The 25,059-nt window shown below is 44.9% G+C and overlaps 1 protein-coding gene across 4 annotated transcripts in view; it reads right to left on the reverse strand.

Moving 5' to 3' along the window:
• Positions 1-22,678: 22,678 nt before the first annotated feature.
• The window catches only part of RAD54B (RAD54 homolog B), a 118,231-nt gene continuing 115,850 nt past the window's right edge, over positions 22,679-25,059 (reverse strand). For 3 of the 4 annotated variants that reach the window (XM_050940716.1, XM_050940719.1, XM_050940715.1), the window contains one exon: positions 22,679-23,900. In XM_050940716.1, the coding sequence (XP_050796673.1) occupies positions 23,680-23,900 (221 nt within the window). In that variant the 3' untranslated portion in view covers positions 22,679-23,679. Of the gene's footprint in view, positions 24,276-25,059 lie in introns of all 4 variants that reach the window. The other variant, XM_050940718.1, reaches the window with a different exon arrangement.

Consider the following 25,059-nt stretch of genomic DNA (forward strand, 5'->3'; position numbering starts at 1 on the left):
TAAGGGGTTTGGGTCTGGGTTCCCCAGGGAAGGTTTTGGGGGAACAGAAAGTGTGCCAGACACTAAATTCCGGCTGGTGGCAGCATACCAGATTTAAGCTAGTAATTAAGCTTAAAAGTGTTCATGCAGGTCCCCACTTTTTGTACTCTAAAGTTCAAAGTGGGGAAAAACCCTTCCTGTGTAGTTATCTTCACCATTCACTGCATATTTTGGCATAAACTATTTTTCCTAGAAAGAGTAGTTCTCAAACTGTGTTCCAGGAACCAATCTCTGCAGGATAACTGGCAATAACCAACAATGCTGGAAGGAAAGATGGAAACTGGACATTTGGGTGATCCACAACATGATCTCTCTGACATAGTGCGTCGCAGAATGGAAAGCAATGAAGAAACAGGGTGATCCATGGCTAAAGAAAAAACACATAAACGTACAAGTCACTCATTTGTGCCAGTCTAGCTTATGTTTTTGTGTGTATAGAAGTGTACGTATACCAAATACAGTAGAGAAAATAAATTGCATCCAGTGCATACTAGATGGGGGACAAAAAATAATCTCTATCATGATCATTTGAGATGAGTTTTTGAACACAAATTGCTGTCCTAGTCCAGGCCAGCTTTACCAAGAGGATAAAAGAAACAGCACATGGCTCACACTCATGCTGGATATAATTCTATATGCATGATTTCACACCAGCTCTCTGTATTCTTCAAGGCTTGGTCACTATTTCTCTCTATGACAAATGGTTGCAAATATGGTGTATACAAGCTGCTGGTTGATATATTATTTGCTCCTGACGTACCTATGTCTCCTCTTCCAGTGAGTCTGTCTTATTTTCTGACTTGTGATTTAATGATTCCATGGATATCAGGTATCTTGAAGCCCAGAATCGTTTGGCTGACCACAGTCAAAGGCCAGTCTTGAATCTGTAGCTCACACAGGTAGTCGCATTGATTTTATTTGGACTACGTGTATGAGTAAGGATTATTGGTGTAAGGGAAGCAAGATACAAAACTATAGGAAAAAGAAACAAAACAGACATTCCAAAAAGTTAGAGTAAATCATGTAAAATAGTAAGTATAGTACACAAACTAACTGAGACAAAACACAGTCTCAAATATGCACTTATTTTTACCAAAGGATTTTTACAAATGGTTGCAACTGCATCATCCAGGGCCAGCTTTTCAAATTTCATCCATCCATGTGCACTCTTGAATGTGTTTGCACAGGTCTGCATGTTTGTGCAAAATGGTTTGGCTATGCATTGGCATTAGTCCGCGTGCAAGGGGGTGAATCCCAGAATGCATGCACACACTTCTGAAAAATCTTTTTGTTGTGTTAACATTAAGGGCTAATGTAAAGAGCAACCAGAAGGAGCCATTTGTCCTGTAAAACGTTTTATTCTCACTTTGTACCGTGCCTAGCACAACAGAGTCCTGGCTAGGTCACCTAGATAATATGATAATACAAATAATAAATAATAACAAGCCGTTTTATTGGTTCTACAGACCCAGGAGCTATGCTACATGTTCTTGAGCACCATCTACTGGCGCATTATCTATTAGCTATTTACATATATACATAGAAAACATGCCGATACCATAACTCTTCTATAATGGAAACGAACTAATTTCAATCAACTATGTAATCCTTCAAATAACTAGGCAACTTAATGGCTCTTCCATTTTGGGTGGTTCCACTCTAAGTCCCTTCCTTCTCTGGCAATTTTCCTTTATTTTGTATATGGTGTTTCTCTCCTGTTATGCTTATAAGAAGCACATGGGATATTTTTCAGGGAAAAAGGCAATACGCCTTTTTTATTGAGAATACAGCAGTTAGCATATGCCCCTCTCTCTCTCTCTCTCTCTCTCTCTCTCTCTCACACACACACACACACACACACACACAGAGAGAGAGAGTCCTGTGAGTTGATGTTTATAGTTACCAGTCCAGAGTCTGGATCAGTCTAATGGCCAGCCAGATTGGTCACAGAGGGGAGCCGAGCTCTGTCAGTCATGATCCGACGTTTCTGGAGTTGTGGCAAGATGAACCCAAAGTCCCATGGCCAAGCACCCTGTTCTTATAGTCTTTTTTCTGTGTTGAAGTCTATGGATTTTGCTGTGTCAGTTTGTGGCCGGTTACTCCTTAATTGGCGTTATCTTTTGATGTTAACATTCCAAAACACCTCAGAGAGGGTCATCCTGTCCTGGTTTCAATTTAATCAATTGTCTTGTCTTTAGTGGTGCCAGCCTTCACCTCACGGTCATCAGTCTGCCCTTCCTCACTTATGGATGCATGCTGATGGTTCTCTGGCGTCAAGTTTCTTCACTCCTCCTTCCTTGACCATCTGACTTTAACAATGGCCTTCACACCTTATCTTTTCCTGATGCATGCATTCCTCATTCACACAAACAGTCTTTTACAGAGACCTTCAAAGGTATACAGCAGTTTTTATGTTGAGCAAGAAAGGCGTTGTAAATTAAACATTACTAAATCTTGTAATCAAAACAGTTCACATTGTAGCCTGGGCCTTCAACATTCCTCTAATCTTCTTAACATAGACACAATACAAGATCCTGTCTCTTACTTACTAAAACTTAAAACAAAGAAATGTATATTTAACCAAATTACCTAATTTATAATATATATAGGAAACCATAGTAGTCATTATAACATCCTAAAACAAAAGGGTGACCATAATCAGTCATAAGGATTGTTCTGGTCTGTCCCTGCCTCAACATCAGTACAGACACTGGCAGTCTGTCAGATGCGTTTCTATCAATGTCCCAGAAGGTCATTCCTTTCTGCTATTCAGAAAGGATGGCTGTCAGGATGATCAAATCATATATTAATTCTTATAGTGCAAATATAAAATCCTGCTCCTACACTCCTCCTATTTTGAATGCATTCAAGTACAATTTTAGCTGTTCCTTTGTTTTTTCACTGCTGTGCCAGTTAACAACAGCATAGTTAAGTTGCAAGTGTGATTGTCACAATATATGTGGGCTGGTTTTATCATCTTTGGTGCCTAAAAATACTGCATACATGGTCTCTAATAAGTTAGTGCGAGAATCACAAAGATATTGGCCCAGCCTGGTGGCATACTGGTGTACCATTTCAGCCGTATTTTAATCAGACATAAAGAAAATATACTTCCTATATATTAAATTTATTTTTGGCACAAAGGATGGCATTCACAAGGGGGACTTGGGTGCCCAAGTCCAACATTTAGGTGTTACTGGCATTCACAACACCCTTCTCAGATGCCACCTAACTCTGTGGGCACCTAAAGATCCTACGAGCTAGATTCACAAAAGGACTTAGACACCTAACTGCCACTTTAGGCATCTAAATCCCAGAATCAGGCCCCACTGTCATTCACAAAATCTCTGCTCAGCTGCTGCCAAACCCTGCAGGCTGAGGCTCCTACACTCATGACGGCTCAGCACCTATGCTGTTGCAGTAAAAGTTCCTGTGATGCCTATGAGCAAAATTACTGCAGCACCAGTGTAGGAGTCCGGAGGCATAAGACCAAGTGTGAAGCATGACCTGGGGGTAGGGTTACCAGATGTCCCATTTTTAAAGGGACAGTCCAGTTTTGGGAGACTTTTTCTTATATAGGCACCCATTACCCCCCACCTCCTGTCCAGTTTTTTCACTGTTGCTATCTGATAACCCTACTTGGGAGAAGATGGGCTTTTTCCACCTAACTCTCCTTCAGGGCCCAACCCAATAAGTATGCTCAGAGCTAGCCTATCAGATTGGGACCCTATCAGTAAGCTCACCCAAGCTGGAGCAGGGACAAGCACCCTCACAATTTTTAGCCCAGTGGTTAGGGCACTCATTTGGGAGACCCTCAGTTCAAGCCCCTGCTCTGCCTGGGGGGGGAATAGGGATTTGAATGGGGATCTGTCACCCCTCAGGTGAGTGCCCTAACCAGGGGACTGTTGTTTCATTCACAAAGGGCAAAGCTGAATGCAGGTTAAGTTGAAGAAGGGAAACTATATTGAGTTCTGTGCACTGCTCTGTCCATGTGGCTGAGTTGCTTCCAGCCTAACTCCTGCATTTCCCGTTTCACTGGTGTCCTGTCAATAACAGCCCCTCCAGGGAACACTAGCCCTCTGACTCCAGTTCCACTGATCATGATACAGCTTTTCTATTTCACAGATGTTTTAATACAAACATTAAAAACAAATAATTGATGCCCAGGCTCCCACCCCATGTCCCTTCAGCCAGAGGTTGCTAGCACATAGCTAAGCTGGAATCTCATCTTTATGACAGACTCAGCTGGCTAGTCTCTGAGCTAGTTTAGTCTCCTCAACAGACAACCACATGGAATGACCTCTCTCTGTCTCCTTGTCATCAAGCCTAGCCCACTATCACTCTGTGAAGTCTGCTCCCTCCCTGTGGGGGACGCCTCCAGCTGGTTCTCTGTCTCTCTGTTCTGATCTCTGTAGGTTTTCTCTGTGTCTGCTGGCTGTTAAGTGACTCCGGTTCTTTTGGATCTCTTGTCCCTCTTGGATAATCACCGTGTATGTCCTAGGTACTCCAGCACCCCTCACAACTCCTTCAGTCCACTCCTTCCAGTGTCTCTTTCTAATGGCTGGATCCTCACAGGAGTGCCCGTTTCCAAGGCTAGTAAATCTTTGGCTGACCTGATGTACTCTAGTGCCTGCTTTCTCTGACCATTGGCCATTTCCTCCCAGCAGTGTTCCCATCCTGCTGGCTGTAACAGACCAGCCCTCAGTCATCCCATCAGTACCTGCACTGGACTGCTTTGGCACCCCAGTGTGTATGCCAAAAATGCTAACAAGAGGGCCAAATCAGAAGAAACAGCCTTGAGTAACTCTCTCTTAGCTGTTTCCACAACTGATTCCACCCTATCATTACTCTGTGGGTATGCTGGGGAGGAGGTATGTGGTTAAACTCCATTTGTGTGCAAATTCTTCTGAGGCAAATTGAAGTCTGTTGTCAGTGCATGCCATGTCCAGAATACCGTATCTCACAAAGTGGGCCTTCGGTTTACCACAAACTGATTTGCTTCTTGTGGCAAGTAGGGTATTTGACCTCCCAAAAGTTGGTGCAGTCCATTTTAGCTATGTTATACAGGGGTGGCTCTCTGTTTTTTGCTGCTCCAAGCACGGCAGTCAGGGAGCCTTTAGTGGCGTGTCTGCAGGAGGTCTGCTGGTAATGCAGATTCGGTGGCAGTTCTGCAGGTGATCTGCCTGTCCTAAGCCATTGGCGTACCTGCCACTGAATTGCCTCTGAAGCCGTGGGATCAGCGGACCTCCTGCAGAAATGCTGCTGAAGGGTCCCTGACTCCCGCCCTCACTACGACGGGCACACCACCACCACCACCCCCCAGCTTGTGGCCCCAGGCACTCGCTTGCTGTGCTGGGGCCTGGAGCCACCCCTGATATTATATATCAAATGACACCTGCCATTAAGAAAGGTATCTTTGAGTCTTAGCTGAAAGCAGTGAAATAGTATTAATAATATTCCTAAATGCCTGAAATATGCTTTCTTTAGACCAAAGACTGTATTTTTCAGTAGATTGTATTTCCTTTCTACTTTATTTATATAACGCCAAATGTTATTGGGATCAGGATACTCAAACAACCTTAACTCTGCCCCAGACCATCATCAATTTCCTATTTCCCTCCCAGCCTTCACTACTCCTTCTCTGTAAAATGTGGGAGGGTTTTATAAAAGTATTTTCCTGCATGAGTTTGTAACTACATTTTCATACTGCTAAGAGCTTCAAGAAGTGTGCAGCCTGTCTGTCACATTCTATTTGGGAAAAAAAAACCCTGTACTTCTAAAGTTTCCATCTGGAGTGTTGTAAGTACACAGCATTGGTTTTATAAATGTTTGTCTCTGATCCAAAAGATATGTTTACATTGCAGCCAGGGGGTTGAATGGCAGTGTATGAAGATGTGCCCATGCGACCTGAGATCTAGCTAACTTGCTAAAACTATCAGTGCTGTGGGCTGCACAAGCCCACCTGACCCTCCTGGGTACTCACCCGTTTGTATTTGAAGTCCATGACACCGCAGCCTCAGGTCCCCTTTTAGTGTGCTATCTATCTTACACAAGCTGCCATTCACCCTGACTGCAACACAGACATACTCTAAGTGTGATCTTTAGCACCCACACAAAATTTTGGGCTCATCTTTTCTGTCCCATAATTGAAGGATCTAGGCTAGTATCTGCAGTTTGTGGCATAGTAATTTGAATCTGTAGATACGCTAACTATGGCTAATATCATTGATTGAATAGGTGATGCTCACTTTTTGGAAGCAGTGGAAACTAAATACAGCTTTAGAGAAGGCAGGAATCATTGGAGTTAGAGACATAAACACTGGTGAAGTTTGGTTTAAATTACATTGCAGTGTGTAAGAGTCTGTTTTATTATTATAATTATTACATTCAATACTGTAAAGAAAAAAGTGCCTTTTACAGAAATATATACAGTATAGTACAGATATTAGATCTGCTGCTTACTTTCCCGTGCCCCACATAACCCGCACCAAGTCAGTTAACTTTAAAATTACCCCATCTCTCTGAGCACACCAACCAGGCCTCCCCTCCCATCCCACCCCAAAAGCCTGGTAGACCCCCATTTAATTAAATGATCCTGGTTGCAGGCCCTGAGTGTCAACACATTCAGGTTATTTCCGACCAGAGGCTGTGAGTACCACAGTAAAAGGTCCTCCATGGAGAAGCACCCTGCCAGCTGTCTCCTTTCCTTTAAATTGTGGTAGCACTAGCTTGAGCACCTCCACTGAGGCTAACAATGTCAGTCTGGCTCAGAGAAAGAGGCAGCATCTCAGCTAGTTTGGTGTTAAGTCATTTGAGGCCTTTCAGGGATGAGGTAAATGAAGTAATTGAATCTGTGTGTTCTTATAAGAAAAGTGTGTCTCTACATTTATGGGTATGCTAAGGATAGCAACATGGGGTCAGAGTTAAGGTTATTTGGGTGACCTAGTGACATGAAGACATTGTTTGTTTGGGGGGCCTTATTTGACTCTCTCCAGTGGCTGGTGTGTGTTTGTTGTAATTGAAACCGTAACTTGGATTTCTCAAGTTTCCTAAGCTTACCTTTTTCTTTTTAACTGAAATATTCTTTGCAGGCATTTTCCAAAATGGTTAACCACACCCAACAATTTTGGAGGGGCACTTGGGACTTTTTGTTCATTGGCTGAGCTGGATTTCTCCTATTTAGGGGTTCATTGCATTGTACCCTCATTCTACAGCTTCTGGGAATATATAGCTGTATGTGGAAGGTTCACTTAGTTTTTTCTTGTAAAGTGTATCTGGTTTAGCTGCTACCCATTTGGTGACTGATAAAGCTGCTGGGACAGACCTGGGGTAAAGTCCTGCATTCTCAAAGGTCACAGAAGGGAACTGGAGAGTTTGGGACTTAGCAAGGAGGTGATTAGGGTAGAGCCCTGTGCAGATACAAAATTTGTATTTGCATCTGATCAGTGATCCACATAAATGATCCGTGGATATCTGCACATATAAAGTGGATATAGTCAGATTTGCAGGGCTTTAGGTATAAAATTTGGCTCTGCATCCATCCCCGATCTGCAAAAATGGTCTGCGGATGCAGATATCTGCAATATATAGCAGATATCCATGGATTTGCAGATCTCTAGATTAGGGTTCTCCAGTCCAACATAAATGGGTAGGAATTTGAGAAAACTAAGCATCTAGGGAAGCTTGCCACAATCTGTAAAATTGAACAATGTTTTATGGCTCCCTGACTCATTCTTGCCCCTAGCCTTGGGTGGACAACTAACTCTGTCACTGACAATCAAGTCTTATCTCCTAAACTTCCCAGTTTCCTGTCCTCAATTGCCCTCCCTGAAAATCAGCAACTGTTTGTTGTGTTGTCTTTGGCCCTCTCCTATCACACCTGCAGATTTGTACAATGTATTGCTTCATCCCAACAGCACCACATTGGCTTGTCAGGCATACTGGTACTTTTGAATGGAATCTAAATTAAATTTTGATAGAAAACAAAACAAATAGATTACCTATCTTTGGTGTTTTTGAGATGCTTAGAATCTGATTTTCTAAAGCATCTAATGATGCAGATATAGACATACAGTTTGTATTGAGAAAATCAACGTTAATTATTATGCAGCTCACATTTCAGATTTGTTTTCCTTACCAGAATTTATATTTGCTGAAATATAAGTTTGCTGAAAATGTGTGTGTGTGTCTGAGAGAGAGAGAAACACACACATCACCAGTTTCAAAGGCTGCCTAACTGGTGACACCATTTCAGCAGTGGGGATTTCTCTTTGGAATTCCCCATTTAGTACTGGCACTGACAGCAAACAGAGGGCACGATCACTTTGATTAATAAAATGTGTGTGACATTGCTTAGCAACCAGAGGTTGTTTCTCTAACATTCTCAGGCAAGACTCATGTGAATGTAACTTTGTATCACTGAGGAATGCAGGAGTCAGGATCTCATTTTCATGAGCTCAGAAGAGAATGAAAGAAATGTTATTTACCTAAATGCTTCATTACGACTGTTCTAATGCAGCAGAGACATTTTAGCAAGAACAGGTGAGACGACTTCAAAGGTTGGAAGGACACCATGTACAGATGGGGAGAGTGCAGCTGGGAACAGTGTGAAGAAACATCTGTTGCAAAAGTACTTGGTTTGCTATCATCTGATTAGTTCTCCCCAAAAGGCTACTCAGTGTAATAAATGAATGACTAAATATCATTTCAATGTGGAAAATACAAGGAAGACCTCTAAGGATACAGCTTTGACACTGCTCCTGGAAAGCATGTGAAACATTGTCTCTAGGGCCACGTCCAGACTAGGAATTAAAATCGATTTTAGATACGCAACTTCAGCTACGTGAATAACGTAGCTGAAGTCGAATTTCTAAAATCGAGGTACTCACCAGTCTGGACGGCGCGGCATCGATGTCCGCGGCTCTCCGTGTCGATTCCGGAACTCCGTTCGGATTGATGGAGTTCCGGAATCGATGTAAGCGCGCTTGGGGATCGATACACCGCGTCCAGACTAGACGCGATATATCGATCCCCGAGCAATCGATTTTAACCCGCCGATGCCGCGGGTTAGTCTGGACGTGCGCTTTGTCATTATGCTGGTGCAGTGTTAACTCCTGGTAAACAGCCGAAGACCAGCACAGACTGGGTTTCACCCTTTCTTCCATAGTGATGTTCACACACTTTTGACACTTTGACACTGGCTATATATTAAATAAGGCTATAAGGCTGCATATAGTATATATTTGCCCTCCCCAAAACTGTTGTCAAAAACCAAGCAAGTACATAGAACACTCACAAAGCACTAGAAAAAGCCAGGAAACACCTGTTGATGCCCTCACTCAATCCCTGCAACCGACAGCCATGATTTCATTGTCTGCACATTACCGCACTCCCACCCCCAACTAGGGGAGTCTCCTCCCTCTGCCTCCACCCTTCAGCCATCTCCTGGCACCAGTCCCCTCACTCCTTCCGCCTCCCACTTACAAGAGGAGACAAGCAGAGTGGGAAACTTGCACCTGGAATGTCTGGTGAGCAGCGGCTTCTCCCTGCACTTGGCTACAGGGGAATGCTTGTCAGACTGACCTGAAAAGGTTGGTCACACTGGGACTCCAGCTAGGGAGGGTGAAGCCTTCTCCCAGTGCCTGAGGGAGGGGGACACAACGGATCCTGTTCTACTCATCCTCCCTCTCCTTTTCATGACTGTTTAACTCCCTTGATTCCCCTTGCTCCATGGAGACTGGGGGTGGATGTATGAGGCAAATAGGCATGTTGTGGGGCAGGAGAGCTGCTATTGGCCTACTTTAACACTGTTCTTGCTTGCTTGTAGAATCAAAACAAAGTTATGACAGACATATACATAAGGGCTGATAAATGCCTCAGCTACACTAGCCAACTGAACCTTTGCTGGCAATGGCTGTGAGCAATGGGTCTGCTTAACCAGGGCAGAAATGGTGCAGATATGACAAGACTGTTTTCAGCACCCGGGAAGTGTGACTGAGATGTGGTGGTGCCAGAGCCCTGCACACACAGCGAGGCCTGGACCAGTGACAGAAAACACTGTTTTGTACAGTTAAGTGGCAAGATTCTAGAGTCCATATAAGGGTCAACGCACTGGACTTGGCAATCAGGTAAAAGACGTGAGACAGACAAAATAGCAAATGCTACTGTCAGCCAAGGGAGCTCAAAGATTAGCACGTCTTATCAGCACAACTATTATTCACATATTAAATTCTCCAAAACAGAGCAACGAGAACACAGGGCCATGTGTTTCCTTGCCATGTAACTCATGCGTCAGGGTGGGGGTGGGAGCAAATTAATGTAAACACTGGCTGCAGTGAAGCCATTCTCCTTCCACCCTACTTTGTTAGACTGGTAGGGATACAGACTGGGCGGGACACAAAAAAGCCAACCATCTGCAGAAAGCCCCACCCCCTCATCTCTGTGCTTCCCTTTGCAACCCCCCCCCTGCAAATGGCAATTGCAGAGCATGCTATAGACACAGTTGTAGGTTCATAAGCCATTTCAATGCCTCCTCTATGATGGTGTGGACATCATCCAATTCATCTTTGCATCCATACTGGGGCAGTGTGTTATGTGTCCGCCACAGTTTCACAAAGGGGAGTCTTTGATTTTCCATTTGTGCATCAAGTAACTGCATCTTCCATGGGCTGTCAGGATGCCCTTCAGGGTGGTCCAAAGTCTGCATGGCAGGTTGAAACCAGGAGGGTGGCTTGTCGGGTTAGTGATAATGTGCTTGTTTGAGATGGTGGATGAGATCTAGACACACTTCCATTCCATGGCCAGATCCAGAGACAGGAGGTGGTCATGCATGGGCCATAGTGGTTTTCGTGATTCAGGTGTTGTTGGGGAATGATGCCAATGACCTGACAGATGGGAAGTTCTAGGTAGTCATTGCTGTAAGTCTGTTCTCGTGCTTTGCCTATATCTTGATGGGTAGCTGGTGGTTTAATGTTTGCTAACACAGAAAGCCATGACAGAGGTGTTGAATTTAAAGTTACCATGAAAATTCAGATGCTCTGATTCAGCTGCCTAGCCACAAGTTGGGTATTGAAGCTTCTTGTCCACACTCGTGCACAGTACACTGCAACTGAATACATCAGGGCAAAGGCCAATGGCCCTAACACTGGGGCAGTTGATCCTCAGTTTGTTCCAGCTAACTTTTGGATAATATTGATGCGAGTCTTTGCTTTGGAGGCTACTTTCTTGAGGTGGTCATGAAAGGTGAGTGTGAAGTCAAGACCACCACCCAGGTATGTTGCTTTGGGTCATAACACACAGTTTCACCCCAAAATTCAACACTGAAGAGTTTTATGCACTTCTGTTGTCAAGATGGAAAGTGAAGACTACCGATTTGCCCAGTTTTGGTCTCAGCTACTACTTTTGGAAGCTCTCCAAAAGGTCAGAGGTAAGGGTCACTTCAAGGCCTTTAAAGCGATGGACCTAAGTTGTGAGGCCCAAGTTATTAGTATATGCAAACTTCTGTGCTATGGTTCCAGGCCTGTGACAGCATGGCAGGAGCAGTAGATGTCCTGCCACTGTCAGCCACCCACCGGCAGGGCTGGCTTTATGCCCTGCGGGGCTAATTGGAATACTTGGCTGCAGTTCGGGGCTTCGGCAGCATTTCAGCGGTGGGGGGTCATACGCTCCAGGTCTTACATGGCACTGAAGGACCCCCCTGCTGCCGAAATGCCGCCAAAGATCCCCGGAGCAGACCCACCACCACCAAAATGCTGCCGAAGACCCCCAGAGTGGGGCCACCTTAGGCGCGGGGCCCGCTGTCATAAACAGATAGCTAAGGGTTAATCTCTCTTTCACCTGGAAAGGGTTAACAAACAACACCTGACCAGAGGACCAATCAGGAAACAAGACACTTTCAAATCTGGGTAGAGGGAAGTTTGGGTGTGGGTCGTTTGTTCTTGGGCTGTTCTCTCTCTGGGCTCTGAGAGGGACCACAAGAATCTCCAGGCTCTCTAATCTTCTGTTTCCAATTTGTAAGTACAACGGTAGAAAGACAATAGGCTTTTACATTGTTTTTCTGTATTTGCAAATGTGTAGTCTGCTGGAAATAGTTTAAATTGTATTTTTTCTGGATAAGGCTGTTTATCCATTTTCTATAAGCTAAAAGACCCTGTACTGTTTACCATCTAAACTGCAGAGATAAACCTTTTACTTTTTTCTTTCTATTTTTATTAAAAGCTTTGCTTTAAGACCTGTTTGATTTTTTTTCTCCTAGTTAAGGCTCAAAGGACTTGAGTTTGTGTACTCACCAGGGAATTGGTGGGAGAAAGGAAAGGGAGGAGGGAAGAAAAGCCTGCTCTTGGCGTTTATCTGTGTATCTCTCTCCGGGGAAGAAGGGAGGGGAGAGTGATGATTCAAGGATTTGAATTACAGTGATCTCCTAGGGTACCCAGGGCGGGAAAGATCTGGGAGGAGGTAAAGAGGGGGAAGGGAATGGTTTATTTCCCTTTGTTGTGAGACTCAAGGAATCTGGGTCTTGGGGGTCCCCAGGGAAGGGTTTGGGGACACCAGAGTCTATCAGGCGCTCTTCTTAAGTCCTGATTGGTGGCAGCCTATCAGATCTAAGCTGGTAATTAAGCTTAGGGAAATTCATGCTAGTACCCATATTTTGGACGCTAAGGTCCAGATTTGGGAATTATACTATGACATGTTGGCAGTGTGCGGGATAGTAGAATCCAAAAGCCAGTAGAATTATTAATTTTCTTTTCTCTGTTAGCTGCTTGTAAGCAGAAAGAAGGGTGTTTTTTTTAATCCTATAGCCAGAGAATTTTTTTTTCCTTACTCCATCTGGCTGTGCATAGAAATTGCCTCAGGCAGGGCCATTAAGTTTAACGAGGGTCATTTGTTAAACAATAGAACTCCAGCTGTGAGTCAACTACACCAGCAGAACACATATGCAAATTAAAAGTTTTTTTGTTTCTAAGTTATCAAGAAAGTACTTAAAAAAGACTCGGTTGCTAAACCAACCCCAGGAGACAATAGAGAGCCAGCAGTTCAGACAAAAAAACACCAGAGGGCACCCCAACACAAGAAAACAGGAACTATGACTTCCAGGTCAAAAGTGGATGCAGAGGGACAAATCAAAGAAGCAGACCACAGGCGACAAATGGATAAAAGAGAAAAAGAGGTGGAGCTGAAAGAAAGGGAAGAAAACATCAAACTGGCAGCCTACAAAGAGAACAAGCAGCCAAAGATGCAGCCCACCAACAAGAGAGGGAGAAACACCAACAAGAAATGGAAAAACAGCAAAAACAGAGTGAAGAGAGGGAAAAAGAGAGAAAGCATGAAATTGACTTGGTGCGGGCTAGGCAGGATGCTCCTGTGCCAATGATTGTTCCACATCACAAGAAATTTCCCACCTGCAAGGCAGGTGATGACACTGAGGCCTTCTTAGAAAATTTTGAAAGGGCTTGCCTTGGGTACAGCATCTCTGAAGACCAGTACATGGTAGAACTGAGGCCACAGCTCAGTGGACCCTTAGCAGAGGTGGCGGCTGAAATGCATAAGGAGAACATGAATGATTATAAACTTTTTCAAACCAAGCCCAGATACAGAATGGGGATAACACCTGAACATGCCCGTCGGCAGTTCAGAACTCTAAAATGGAAACCAGATGTGTCATTTCCCCGACACGCCTACCACATTGCAAAGAATTATGAAGCCTGGATATCAGGAACAAAGGTTAACAGTCTGGACGAGCTGCACCACCTGATACAAATGGAGCAGTTCTTAGATGGTGTTCCTGAGGAAATAGAAAGGTACATCCTAGATGGAAAGCCCAAAACGGTAATCATGGCAGGGGAGATTGGAGCCAAATGGATGGAGGTGGCAGAAAAGAAAAAACCTACTGTCAAGGGGAGCGAATACCCCAGGGGGCACACCGACAATAAACCCTATAACTGAGGGCAGCACAAGACCCCACCTACAACCCAAGGAAAGCCACAGACGCCCTATTCTTCCACCTCACCAGTCTCCAGTAACCCACCTCGACCCAGTGACCAGTCAGCTGGAAGATGCTTTAAGTGTAATGAACTGGGACATATAAAGGCCAACTGCCCAAAGAACCCAAACCGAGTGCAAGTCATTACACCACCATCACACCAAAGATCCCCAGGCCCAGATGCCTCTCAAATACCCTTGGAGCTAAGGGAAATTTTGAGAGTGGGTGGAAAGAAGGTTACCGCGTGGAGAGACACGGGGGCACAAGTGTCAGCTACCACCAATCCTTCATCGACCCCAAATTCATCAACCCAAAGGCCCAAGTAACAATTTACCCCTTCATGTCACAAGCTGTAGACTTGCCTACAACTGAACTGCCTGTCCAGTACAAAGGCTGGTCAGGAATGTGGACTTTTGCAGTCTATGACAATTATTCCATCCCCATGCTACTGGGGGAAGATTTGGCCAACTAGGTGAAGCGGGCCAAGAGAGTGAGAATGGTTAAACGTAGCCAAACCAGGCAAGCTTCCAGACCCATTCCTGTTCCTGAGCAATCCACAGAGGCCTCATCTATGTTACCAGAGACCTAGACAGAGGTAGTGGACCTGGATCCCATGCCAACAACAGAAACAACCACAGTGCTTCCTGTCCCAGACCAGGAACTGGGAAAGCAGCCAGCACCAGAACCATTACCATCACTGACGCCAGCGCTTGCAAACCCATCTTCAACCCCAATGCCAGAGGGAGCTAGCGAGCCTGAACTGGCAGAAGCAGCAGACAACCATACCCAAGAGGCTCAGCCCGAGCCTGAAATGCCCCCTGGTGCACCAGCGGAAAGCAGTTCACCAGCAACGAAAACAACCCCATCACCTACATCGCTTCCAGAGGGACCAAGCCCAAGTCCACAGTCTAAGGAAGAACTGGTGTCTCCAGCTTCAAGGGAACAGTTCCAGACTGAGCAGGAAGCAGATGACAGCCTTCAGAAAGCTTGGGCAGCGGCACGGAGCACCCCACCGCCTCTCAGCTCTTCTACTCGATCCCGATTTGTTGTAGAACAAGGACTTTTATACAAGGAGACTCTTTCTGGTGGACACCAGGAAGACTGGCACCCACAAAAACAGTTGGTGGTTCCAGCTAAGTACCAGGAAAAGCTCTTAAGCTTAGCCCATGATCATCCTAGTGGCCATGCTGGGGTGAACAGAACCAAAGACCGGTTGGGGAAGTCCTTCCACTGGGAGGGGATGGGCAAGCACGTTGCCAAGTATGTCCGGTCTTGTGGGGTGTGCCAAAGAGTGGGAAAACCCCAAGACCAGGTCAAGGCCCCTCTCCAGCCACTCCCCATAACTGAGGTCCCATTTCAGCGAGTAGCTGTGGATATTCTGGGTCCTTTCCCAAAAAAGACACCCAGAGGAAAGCAGTACGTACTGACTTTCATGGACTTTGCTGCCCGATGGCCGGAAGCAGTAGCTCTAGGCAACACCAGGGCTAACGCTGTGTGCCAGGCCCTAACAGACATTTTTGCCAGGGTAGATTGGTCCTCCAACATCCTTACAGATTCAGGATCTAATTTCCTGGCAGGGACCCTGAAAAAACTGTGGGAAACACACGGGGTGAACCACTTGGTTGCCACCCCGTACCACCATCAAACCAATGGCCTGGTGGAAAGGTTTAATGGAACTTTGGGGGCCATGATACATAAATTCGTCAATGAACACTCCAATGACTGGGACCTAGTGTTGCAGCAGCTGCTTTTTGCCTACAGGGCTGTACCACATCCCAGTAGGATTTTCACTGTTTGAACTTGTGTATGGTCACGAGGTTAAGGGGCCATTACAGTTGGTGAAGCAGCAATGGGAGGGGTTTACGCCTTTTCCAGGGACTAACATTCTGGACTTTGTAAGCAACCTACAAAACACCCTCCGACACTCTTTAACCCTTGCTAAAGAAAACCTAAAGGATGCTCAACAAGAGCAAAAGGCCTGGTATGACAAACATACTAGAGACCGTTCTTTCAAGGTAGGAGACCAGGTTATGGTCTTGAAGGCGCAACAGGCCCATAAGATGGGAGCATCATGGGAAGGGCCGTTCATGGTCCAAGAGCGCCTGGGAGCTGTTAACTACCTCATAGCATTTCCCAATTCCTCCCTAAAGCCCAGAGTTTACCATGTTAATTCTCTCAAGCCTTTTTATTCCAGAGACTTACAGGTTTGTCAGTTTACAGTCCAGGGAGGAGATGACGCTGAGTGGCCTGATGGTGTCTACTACGAAGGGAAAAAAGACGGTGGCGTGGAAGAGGTGAACCTTTCCACAACCCTGGAACGTCTGCAGCGGCAACAAATCAAGGAGCTGTGCACTAGCTTCGCCCCATTGTTCTCAGCCACCCCAGGACAGACTGAACGGGCATACCACTCCATTGACACAGGTAATGCTCACCCAATTAGAACCCCACCCTACCGGGTGTTTCCTCACTCCCAAGCTGCTATAGAATGGGAGATCCAGAACATGCTAAAGATGGGTATAATACGCTCATCTACCAGTGCATGGGCATCTCCAGTGGTTCTGATACCCAAACCAGATGGGGAAATACGCTTTTGCGTGGACTACCGTAAGCTAAATGCGGTAACTTGTCCAGACAACTATCCAATGCCACGCACCGATGAGCTATTGGAGAAGTTGGGACATGCCCAATTCATATCTACAATAGACTTAACCAAGGGGTACTGGCAAGTACCGCTAGATGAACCTGCCAAGGAAAGGTCAGCATTCATCACCTATGCGAGGGTGTATGAATTTAATGTACTTCCTTTCGGGCTGCGAAATGAATCCGCCACCTTCCAGAGGCTGGTAGATGGTCTACTAGCAGGACTGGGCGAATATGCATGTGCCTACCTCGATGATGTGGCCATTTTTCTGACTCCTGGCCCGAACACCTACTACACCTGGAAAAGGTCTTTGAGCGAATCAGGCAGGCTGGACTAACTGTTAAGGCCAAAAAGTGTCAAATAGGCCAAAACAGAGTAACTTACGTGGGACACCAGGTGGGTCGAGGAACCATAAACCCCCTACAGGCCAAGGTGGATGCTATCCAAAAGTGGCCTGTCCCAAAGTCAAAGAAACAGGTTCAATCCTTCTTAGGCTTGGCCGGGTACTACTGGCGTTTTGTACCACACTACAGCCAAATCGCTGCCCCACTGACCAACCTGACCAAAAAGACCCAGCCAAATGCAGTTAAGTGGACTGATGAGTGTTAAAAGGCCTTTACCCAACTTAAGGCAACGCTCATGTCTGACCCTGTGCTAACGGCCCTGGACTTTGACAAGCCATTCCTAGTAACCACAGATGCATCTGAGCGTGGTATAGGAGCAGTTCTCATGCAGGAAGGACCAGATCACAACTTCCATCCTGTCGTGTTTCTCAGCAAGAAACTGTCTGAGAGGGAAAGTCACTGGTCAGTCAGTGAAAAGGAATGCTACGCCATTGTGTACGCCCTGGAAAAGCTACGCCCATACGTTTGGGGACGGCGGTTCCAGCTACAAACTGACCATGCTGCGCTAAAGTGGCTTCATACTGCCAAAGGGAACAACAAAAAACTTCTTTGATGGAGTTTAGCTCTCCAAAATTTTAATTTTAAAATTCAACACATTTCAGGAGCTGCTAATAAAGTAGCTGATGCACTCTCCCGTGAGAGTTTCCCAGAATCCACTGGTTGAAATTTGTTCTTAAAATGTAGAAAGTCTTGTAGTTTACATACTTAGTAGTATATGTAAAGGTGCATGTGTTGTATTAATCTGTTTATTCTAAAGTTCCCGGAAGAAATCACCGCCAGTGACGTTCCCACTGTCTGCGATTTGGGGGGCGTGTCATAAACAGATAGCTAAGGGTTAATGTCTCTTTCACCTGGAAAGGGTTAACAAACAACACCTGACCAGAGGACCAGTCAGGAAACAAGACACTTTCAAATCTGGGTGGAGGGAAGTTTGGGTGTGGGTCGTTTGTTCTTGGGCTGTTCTCTCTCTGGGCTCTGAGAGGGACCACAAGAATCTCCAGGCTCTCTAATCTTCTGTTTCCAATTTGTAAGTACAACGGTAGAAAGACAATAGGCTTTTACATTGTTTTTCTGTATTTGCAAATGTGTAGTCTGCTGGAAATAGTTTAAATTGTATTTTTTCTGGATAAGGCTGTTTATCCATTTTCTATAAGCTAAAAGACCCTGTACTGTTTACCATCTAAACTGCAGAGATAAACCTTTTACTTTTTTCTTTCTATTTTTATTAAAAGCTTTGCTTTAAGACCTGTTTGATTTTTTTCTCCTAGTTAAGGCTCAAAGGACTTGAGTTTGTGTACTCACCAGGGAATTGGTGGGAGAAAGGAAAGGAAGGAGGGAAGAAAAGCCTGCTCTTGGCGTTTATCTGTGTATCTCTCTCCGGGGAAGAAGGGAGGGGGGAGTGGTGATTCAAGGATTTGAATTACGGTGATCTCCTAGGGTACCCAGGGCGGGAAAGATCTGGGAGGAGGTAAAGAGGGGGAAGGGAATGGTTTATTTCCCTTTGTTGTGAGACTCAAGGAATCTGGGTCTTGGGGGTCCCCAGGGAAGGGTTTGGGGACACCAGAGTCTATCAGGCGCTCTTCTTAAGTCCTGATTGGTGGCAGCCTATCAGATCTAAGCTGGTAATTAAGCTTAGGGAAATTCATGCTAGTACCCATATTTTGGACGCTAAGGTCCAGATTTGGGAATTATACTATGACACCCGCTTCCAGGGAATCAGTGGAATCGGCATAAAGCCAGCGCTCTCTGCTGGTTGCGCTCTGCGATTGCAGACGGGAGTTACAGAGTGTAGGTGGGCAGCAGCATTAACACTAACGTTTCCTGCAGCCTGCCTTCAGGCTACAGGGAACATGAAGCTGTGTGACTTCCCAGATGTCTCTCCCGACTCCTAGCCCTGCCTTTTTTTGAATGCCTCTTGTGTCCTAAGGAAGTTTTGTGGGAAGTGGGGATGCAGATGACTAGCCTGGGAGGAGGAATATCCCATTTAATCATTTAATTCCTTCTCCCTCTCCCCACTTCCATGGCTCCACTATGGCTTTGATCCAAGGATTTTCTCCCCTCTACAGCACACAGTAGTGGGAGCATTTGAGTCAAAATTACAGACAAGACATGAAAACTGTGTTACAATTTACTTTGCCCCATTCCCACTAGCATTAAATCCATGCTCAGGGGGACAACTGTTGGCAGCAATTGCTGACTGCATGTCCAAGGGATTCACTGTCTCTTGCAACCCAATCTGCACACAAGCCCCCTGGGCAGAGGCTGCTCAAGGACTGCATTGAACCGGTACAACTGTTCTGAATGCTGGGCTCCAACTTGCCAGCAACAGATTGAAAACCAGTGAGTGGTTTAGAGCTCATGTGCCACTGCCACTGGTGTGGGATACAAGTGGATTGAGAGTACCCCTATGCATTTCTCTGGGAAGAGCCCAGTGCCTGTCTCTCTGAGAGCTCCCAGATGACTGGGTCAATGCAATTGCCATTTGGGAGGAGGAAGCACATCTGTCCCCTGCTCTCAGCCAGCCAGCAGGAACTGCTGTGCCTGAACATGGCTAAAGAGCTGAAGTAAATTAGGGTATAAACTGTGACCTATTGATAAACGGTTGGTGCAAATCCAAATACCTTTGTCAGTCAGCAAGTCCATAGTTGGATACCTTTTGGGCCCCACCAGAGACAGAGATGCATTTGAAAGAGAAGCAGACATAACCCAGGAATAAAACCAGTTATGAAAATCTGCTTGTTACTGAACTAGGAACTACAGCTCTGCAGGGCATTCCTCCAGCTTCCAGGTAACTTTCCAGGGCAAAAAAAACAACAGAGAATCCTCTTAGGGAAGCCCAAGGGTCCAGACAGCTAAAAGAGAGAGATTAGTAGAACTATGGCCTATCTGGGCCTTAGATTATCATTCTTGTTATTGCAAGAGAGATTCATGGTCCCACTGCTTTGTCTGTTATATCAATGCTTCAGTGAGAATTATTTCCCACCGAATTCTTACTTTCAGGACTTAGCACCAGACCCTGATTCCTGCTCTGGCAACACAAAGGGGCTGGATTTACCAGCGGGTATAGAGTAAAGGCAGCTCCCTTTCTGCTCACTACAGGGACGTGTCTGGAGAGCACTGCAGTATGGGAAGCCTCAAACAACATAACCACCCCTTTGAACCATGACTAGCCTGTATTTTTTTAGAGCAACCCTGAGGCTGGTCTAAATTACTTCAAGGACTGAACTAGCTTTCACCTGCCCTGGAGATTAAGGGAGGTCAACAGTGAGTCGCAGCCACTTTTGCCCCTCCCCCTTGGATGGGGCAACCTGGCTAGACCCCAGGACTGGGACCTTGGTACCTGCTTATATCTGCTGCATTGAGTCCCATCTTATGTAGAACATTTGCAATGGGGTGCTGGTTGCAGCTGTGATTTACAAGATGCATCCTTTCACTTGGATTATAAATGATGTGGTATTGCCCTCCTTTCAATGAAGTTTATAAAGAAATTGCATTTTATTTACAGCTGGGTTGTTCAGCAAACCAGTTTCCCAATATGCATTTCTCTTGAGTTTACTGCAGAAAACTGGAGATCAAGCCTTATTTGTACCTGGAGGATAATTCTGTGCACCGTGCTTTGGGTCAGTGATCAGTTTAAAGTTTAGCGTAAAGCACCAAAACTTCTGTCCATGATCTTTGGCAAATGCCTAGATCCCTATTTCAGTCTTTTGTTGTTGTGCAGCTCTTACTTTACAAATTCACCCTGAAATCTGAATTATGGATGCTGCCACGTAGAGGCTTTTGAAGTCTGGTTAAATCCTAAAGGCTTATGTGCAATCATTTGTGCATTGAATCTTGACTGCAATGAGAAACAGTACCATGAGCTGCTGCTGACACCATCAGGTCACCCTAGCAAAAGAGGTTCTCTTTCAGCCTTTGGAGAGTCTTGTCTGGTAAGAAAACGTGCATAAGTTTGCAGACAATACCAAGGTGACAATACTAACATACAACTATTTTTAAAAATATCCCTGTATCAAGTTTATCCCTCAGTAACAGAACCTATTCCAAGGTAGAGCAGTTTTTTCCCCTTGTTACTTTGTACAGCCTCCCAGATTGTCATGCCACAACATATCAGTTATTTAAACTGCATATGAACAGAAACAAACACAGTTAACATCAAATTCATTCCATAGAAAGCATGTGAACGAACTACTCTCCTTCCACATGCATTTGGCCTGCAAAGGCTGAAATCTCACTTTGCAAATTCCTGATGATAACCCGAGTCAACTGGAAAAGATTGTTCGAATTTGGCATTTTAGAACCTCCTGTGTTTTAGTCTGCTCCACCAGCAGCAGTATTGACCGAATGGAAGCATAGCAAAATTTTACTTGGTCAATTTATGAATGAATAATAAGGTACTTCGTGTGTATGTGTGTGTGTGAGTCAACACTGCCATCACCTGAATTAAAGAAGATGTGAACCAGGGTGAGTAAAGCTGGAATGAGGGAAAGCAGGTAGTTGGAGCTGAGGTTAATGGAAACTGAAACAATTTTTGTAATAAAACAAACATGTTTTCCCCTAAAATCAGGGTAATCCCCAATCCAAAACAGGCGCATTTGAGTCTCTTTAGCAATATGTACTTTAGCAGGAATAATAGGGTAGATTCTCATCTGCATCCAAGCCCTGTTTGTCTAGAGTACGTGTGGCATAGAGTCTGTCTTGTATTGCTGATTCTGCGGCACACTTTGCCCTGCTGTGACAGAGCAGCACAGTGGCTGTTTTAATCTATGGGAGTGCAGTATGGGGTCTAAGGCACAGCTCCTCAAAGTTATTTAGGCTCCTAACTTCCAGCCTAAATATCTTTCAGGATCTTGGCCAGCTGAGGACTGGTGTAAAGGAGAAAAGCCCCCTCCCCCACATGCTCACACACCAGAACAGAAAGTGGTAGGTGCAGAAACCAGCTCTCCTGCTTTATGCCAGATGAGAGCTCCGACCCCCATCACAGGAACTCTCAGCCGGCATAGAGCTGAGCTGGAATTCTAGCCAGTAATGGCCTAGACCATAACTGAGAATCTGGGTGTATATTAGCTAAAATAAACTGATCATGCGGAAGGAAAAAGGTTTTGACCAAAAATAATTTGCACCAGGTTATTTCATTCTGATCCTAAATGGGGGACACAGACTCACACACCAACACAACTTGTCTTTTTAAAGTGTTTACATTTTAGTGCCCCCCTCAATCTCTCACCTCCCTCCCCTACTTAGACTACCCCAAACCATTGCATTTAGAAAGTTCAGTGCTTTCTTGGTTCTTGTCATTAATTCTCTGTACTTAGATACCATGACAGGTGCATCAAAAAACTCTCACAGATTCACAGTGGAGTCAGTGGGAACCAGGGCAACGGCAGCCCTAAATGTTATGAACAACTGAAACAAGAGGACAAATCAATTACAGTTATTTCCTGCAGGTTGGGCTTTTTAGTGGACACTCCAGATACCAAACACAAACACAGTTACCAACTGTTCTGTCTTTATACTGCACCTAACACACTGAGGCCCTGGTCAATGATTATAGCCCCTAAGCACTACCACAATACAAATAAATAAATACCAATGAATTCCAAATTACAATTTTAATTTTATTAAAAGTGATTTCACTTTCTATAAACTTCTAGTATTCCTGGAAATAATGCCACATTTTTGTTCATAAGATTCCATTTTTCACATTTGTGAATAAAATATTCTCCTCATAGAGAGGAATTACATAGCTGAGATACCACACAAAGTACTTTTAAAGCTACAATTTCTATTGCAGATTCTTATGCCTGATCACATAAAGAAAAGTAATATCCTAATATTGTACATGCAATTACATTGTACGCAATGCTCTGAGATCAGAAAAATATGTTCGCCATATGTATTTAGATAGAAATAACATGCACCTGCATTGAGCATAGCTGGGGACCAGAGAATGTTAATTTCCTCAACTAAATGCACTGTGCACTGCTGTTTCTCATAAAAGATAGTCAAGCACAATTAAGCTGTGGTCTCAGAATCTGGGCCTGATTGACCGGCAGGCTATTCTAGTTTTATGATGAGGTAACTCCACTGAAACCACGAGTTATATTGGGGTAATGTAGTGGTGAATCAGATCCATTATCTTTACAGGTGCAGAGACAAATCCAGCCAGAGACTTGTGAACATCACATATATACTATAGCCTAATGTACCTTTGAACATCCAGCTGATATACTAATAATAATACAGAGATGACAATTTATCATTATCATTGAAAGAAAACTGTCAGGTACTTTAGGTCTAACTGCGAGGTTGTATAAAATAGTTTAACCACTACTGATTATACCAAACCAGCAGATGTATTGAAAAGCACATTAAATTTTTAAAATTCTTTCAATTATAACAATTTATTAATAAGGCACTTTTAATCTGATAGTATTTCACTAACTTTACAAAAAACATCAACAGCTGTACATTTACACAGAAACCTCCTCGTAAAAACAAGGCCTAAACTGAGTTTTGGCAGCAACATAAAGGCTACTGCATATTTTATTTTTCTCAGAAGACTGGCACCCAGCAAGTACAAGGCACATCACGTACATGGAAAAAATAATTTAGTTTTATGGGGTGGGAGTAGCTGGATTGGTTACATTTTGGAAAATAAAAGAAATATTATTCTTTATTCTTTCAAGGAAGGGATCAGCAAGAGTCTGGTGCTGCCCTGAAAAGTGTTTCCATTGCATGAGCTGTGACATAGAAAGAGGTTTCTTTGAATCAGCCTTCGCATGATGTTGTCCCAGTTGGCAACCTCTATACACAGGGAGCTTTTCTGAAGAAGGATCTGAAAAGTGATAAAGTGAAACAGAGATTGAGAACTACCAAGAAAATTCTCAGTCTGGATCAGTATTCAATTTTCCAGAACAGCAAGTGAAACCTTCTATAACAATAAAAGCCACACACACAAAAAGGAGTAAATAACTTGTTAATTTTGTTTCTCAAAAGTCCCCCTCTGCCAGCCCAGAGTATAAGTCCTCATACAAGTAGATGGAATGGAAAGTTTCTTATATGATCATTTCCTTTCTGCTGCAGCATCTCCTGCAATTCTGCGACATGTGGGCTATTCCCCTCTTCTCTGCGGTTCTAGAAGCAGTTCAGTGTTGCAGCCTATGCTGGTACTATCCCTCTTTCTGGGTTCCTGACAGAAGTCATTCCAGAGCTGTGGAAAACATCTTATAATTGGGTAACAATAACCTGAATGCCAACCAGTGAACTACGTACAGTGGGCTACTTGGCCCACAAACTGTAGCAATAGAAATTAAATGTTGTTCTTTGGCTAATAAAGCCATGCAGGGTAGGAAGACTTGTGGGAGATACTGCTAGCAGGGAGAAAATTACTGCTAAGAAATGTTCCATTCTGCAGCTCAGCATCTCCCACAATTCTGTGATGTAGAGGAAGTAGCGAGTAGGGAACATTCCTATCCTCTTCAATTCCGAGGCACCCTCGCAACGAGCCTGCCCCTCCTCCTCCAACCAGCCTGCCCCGCCCATCCTCCAAGGCCCCACCCCTGCCCCTCTTCTTGGAGGCCCCACCCCTGCTCACTACATCCCCCCTACCAAATGCTTGCTCTCCTGACCCTCACTCACTCATTCATTTTCACCAGGTTGGGGCAGGGGTTAGTGTGTGTGTGTGTGTGGGGCCCTTCGGCTGTGGGTGCAGGCTCTGAGGTGGGGCTGTGGATGAAGGATTTGGGGTGTAGGAAGGTGCTCTGGGCTGGGACTGAAGGGTTCAGAGAGTGGGAGGGGGATCAGGGCTGGGACGGGGTGAAGGATCAGGGCTAGACAGGAGGTTGCAGGGGGTGAGGACTCTGGCTGTGGGTGCAGGCTCTGGGGATGAGGGATTTTGGATGTAGGAGGGTGCTCCAGGCTGGGACTGAGGGGTTTTGAGGGTAGCAGGGAGATCACAGCTGGGGCGGGGGATGGGGGTTGAGGGCTTGGGCTGG

This window comes from Gopherus flavomarginatus, chromosome 2 (genome assembly GCF_025201925.1).
Source record: "Gopherus flavomarginatus isolate rGopFla2 chromosome 2, rGopFla2.mat.asm, whole genome shotgun sequence".
NCBI classification, from domain to species: domain Eukaryota; kingdom Metazoa; phylum Chordata; order Testudines; family Testudinidae; genus Gopherus; species Gopherus flavomarginatus.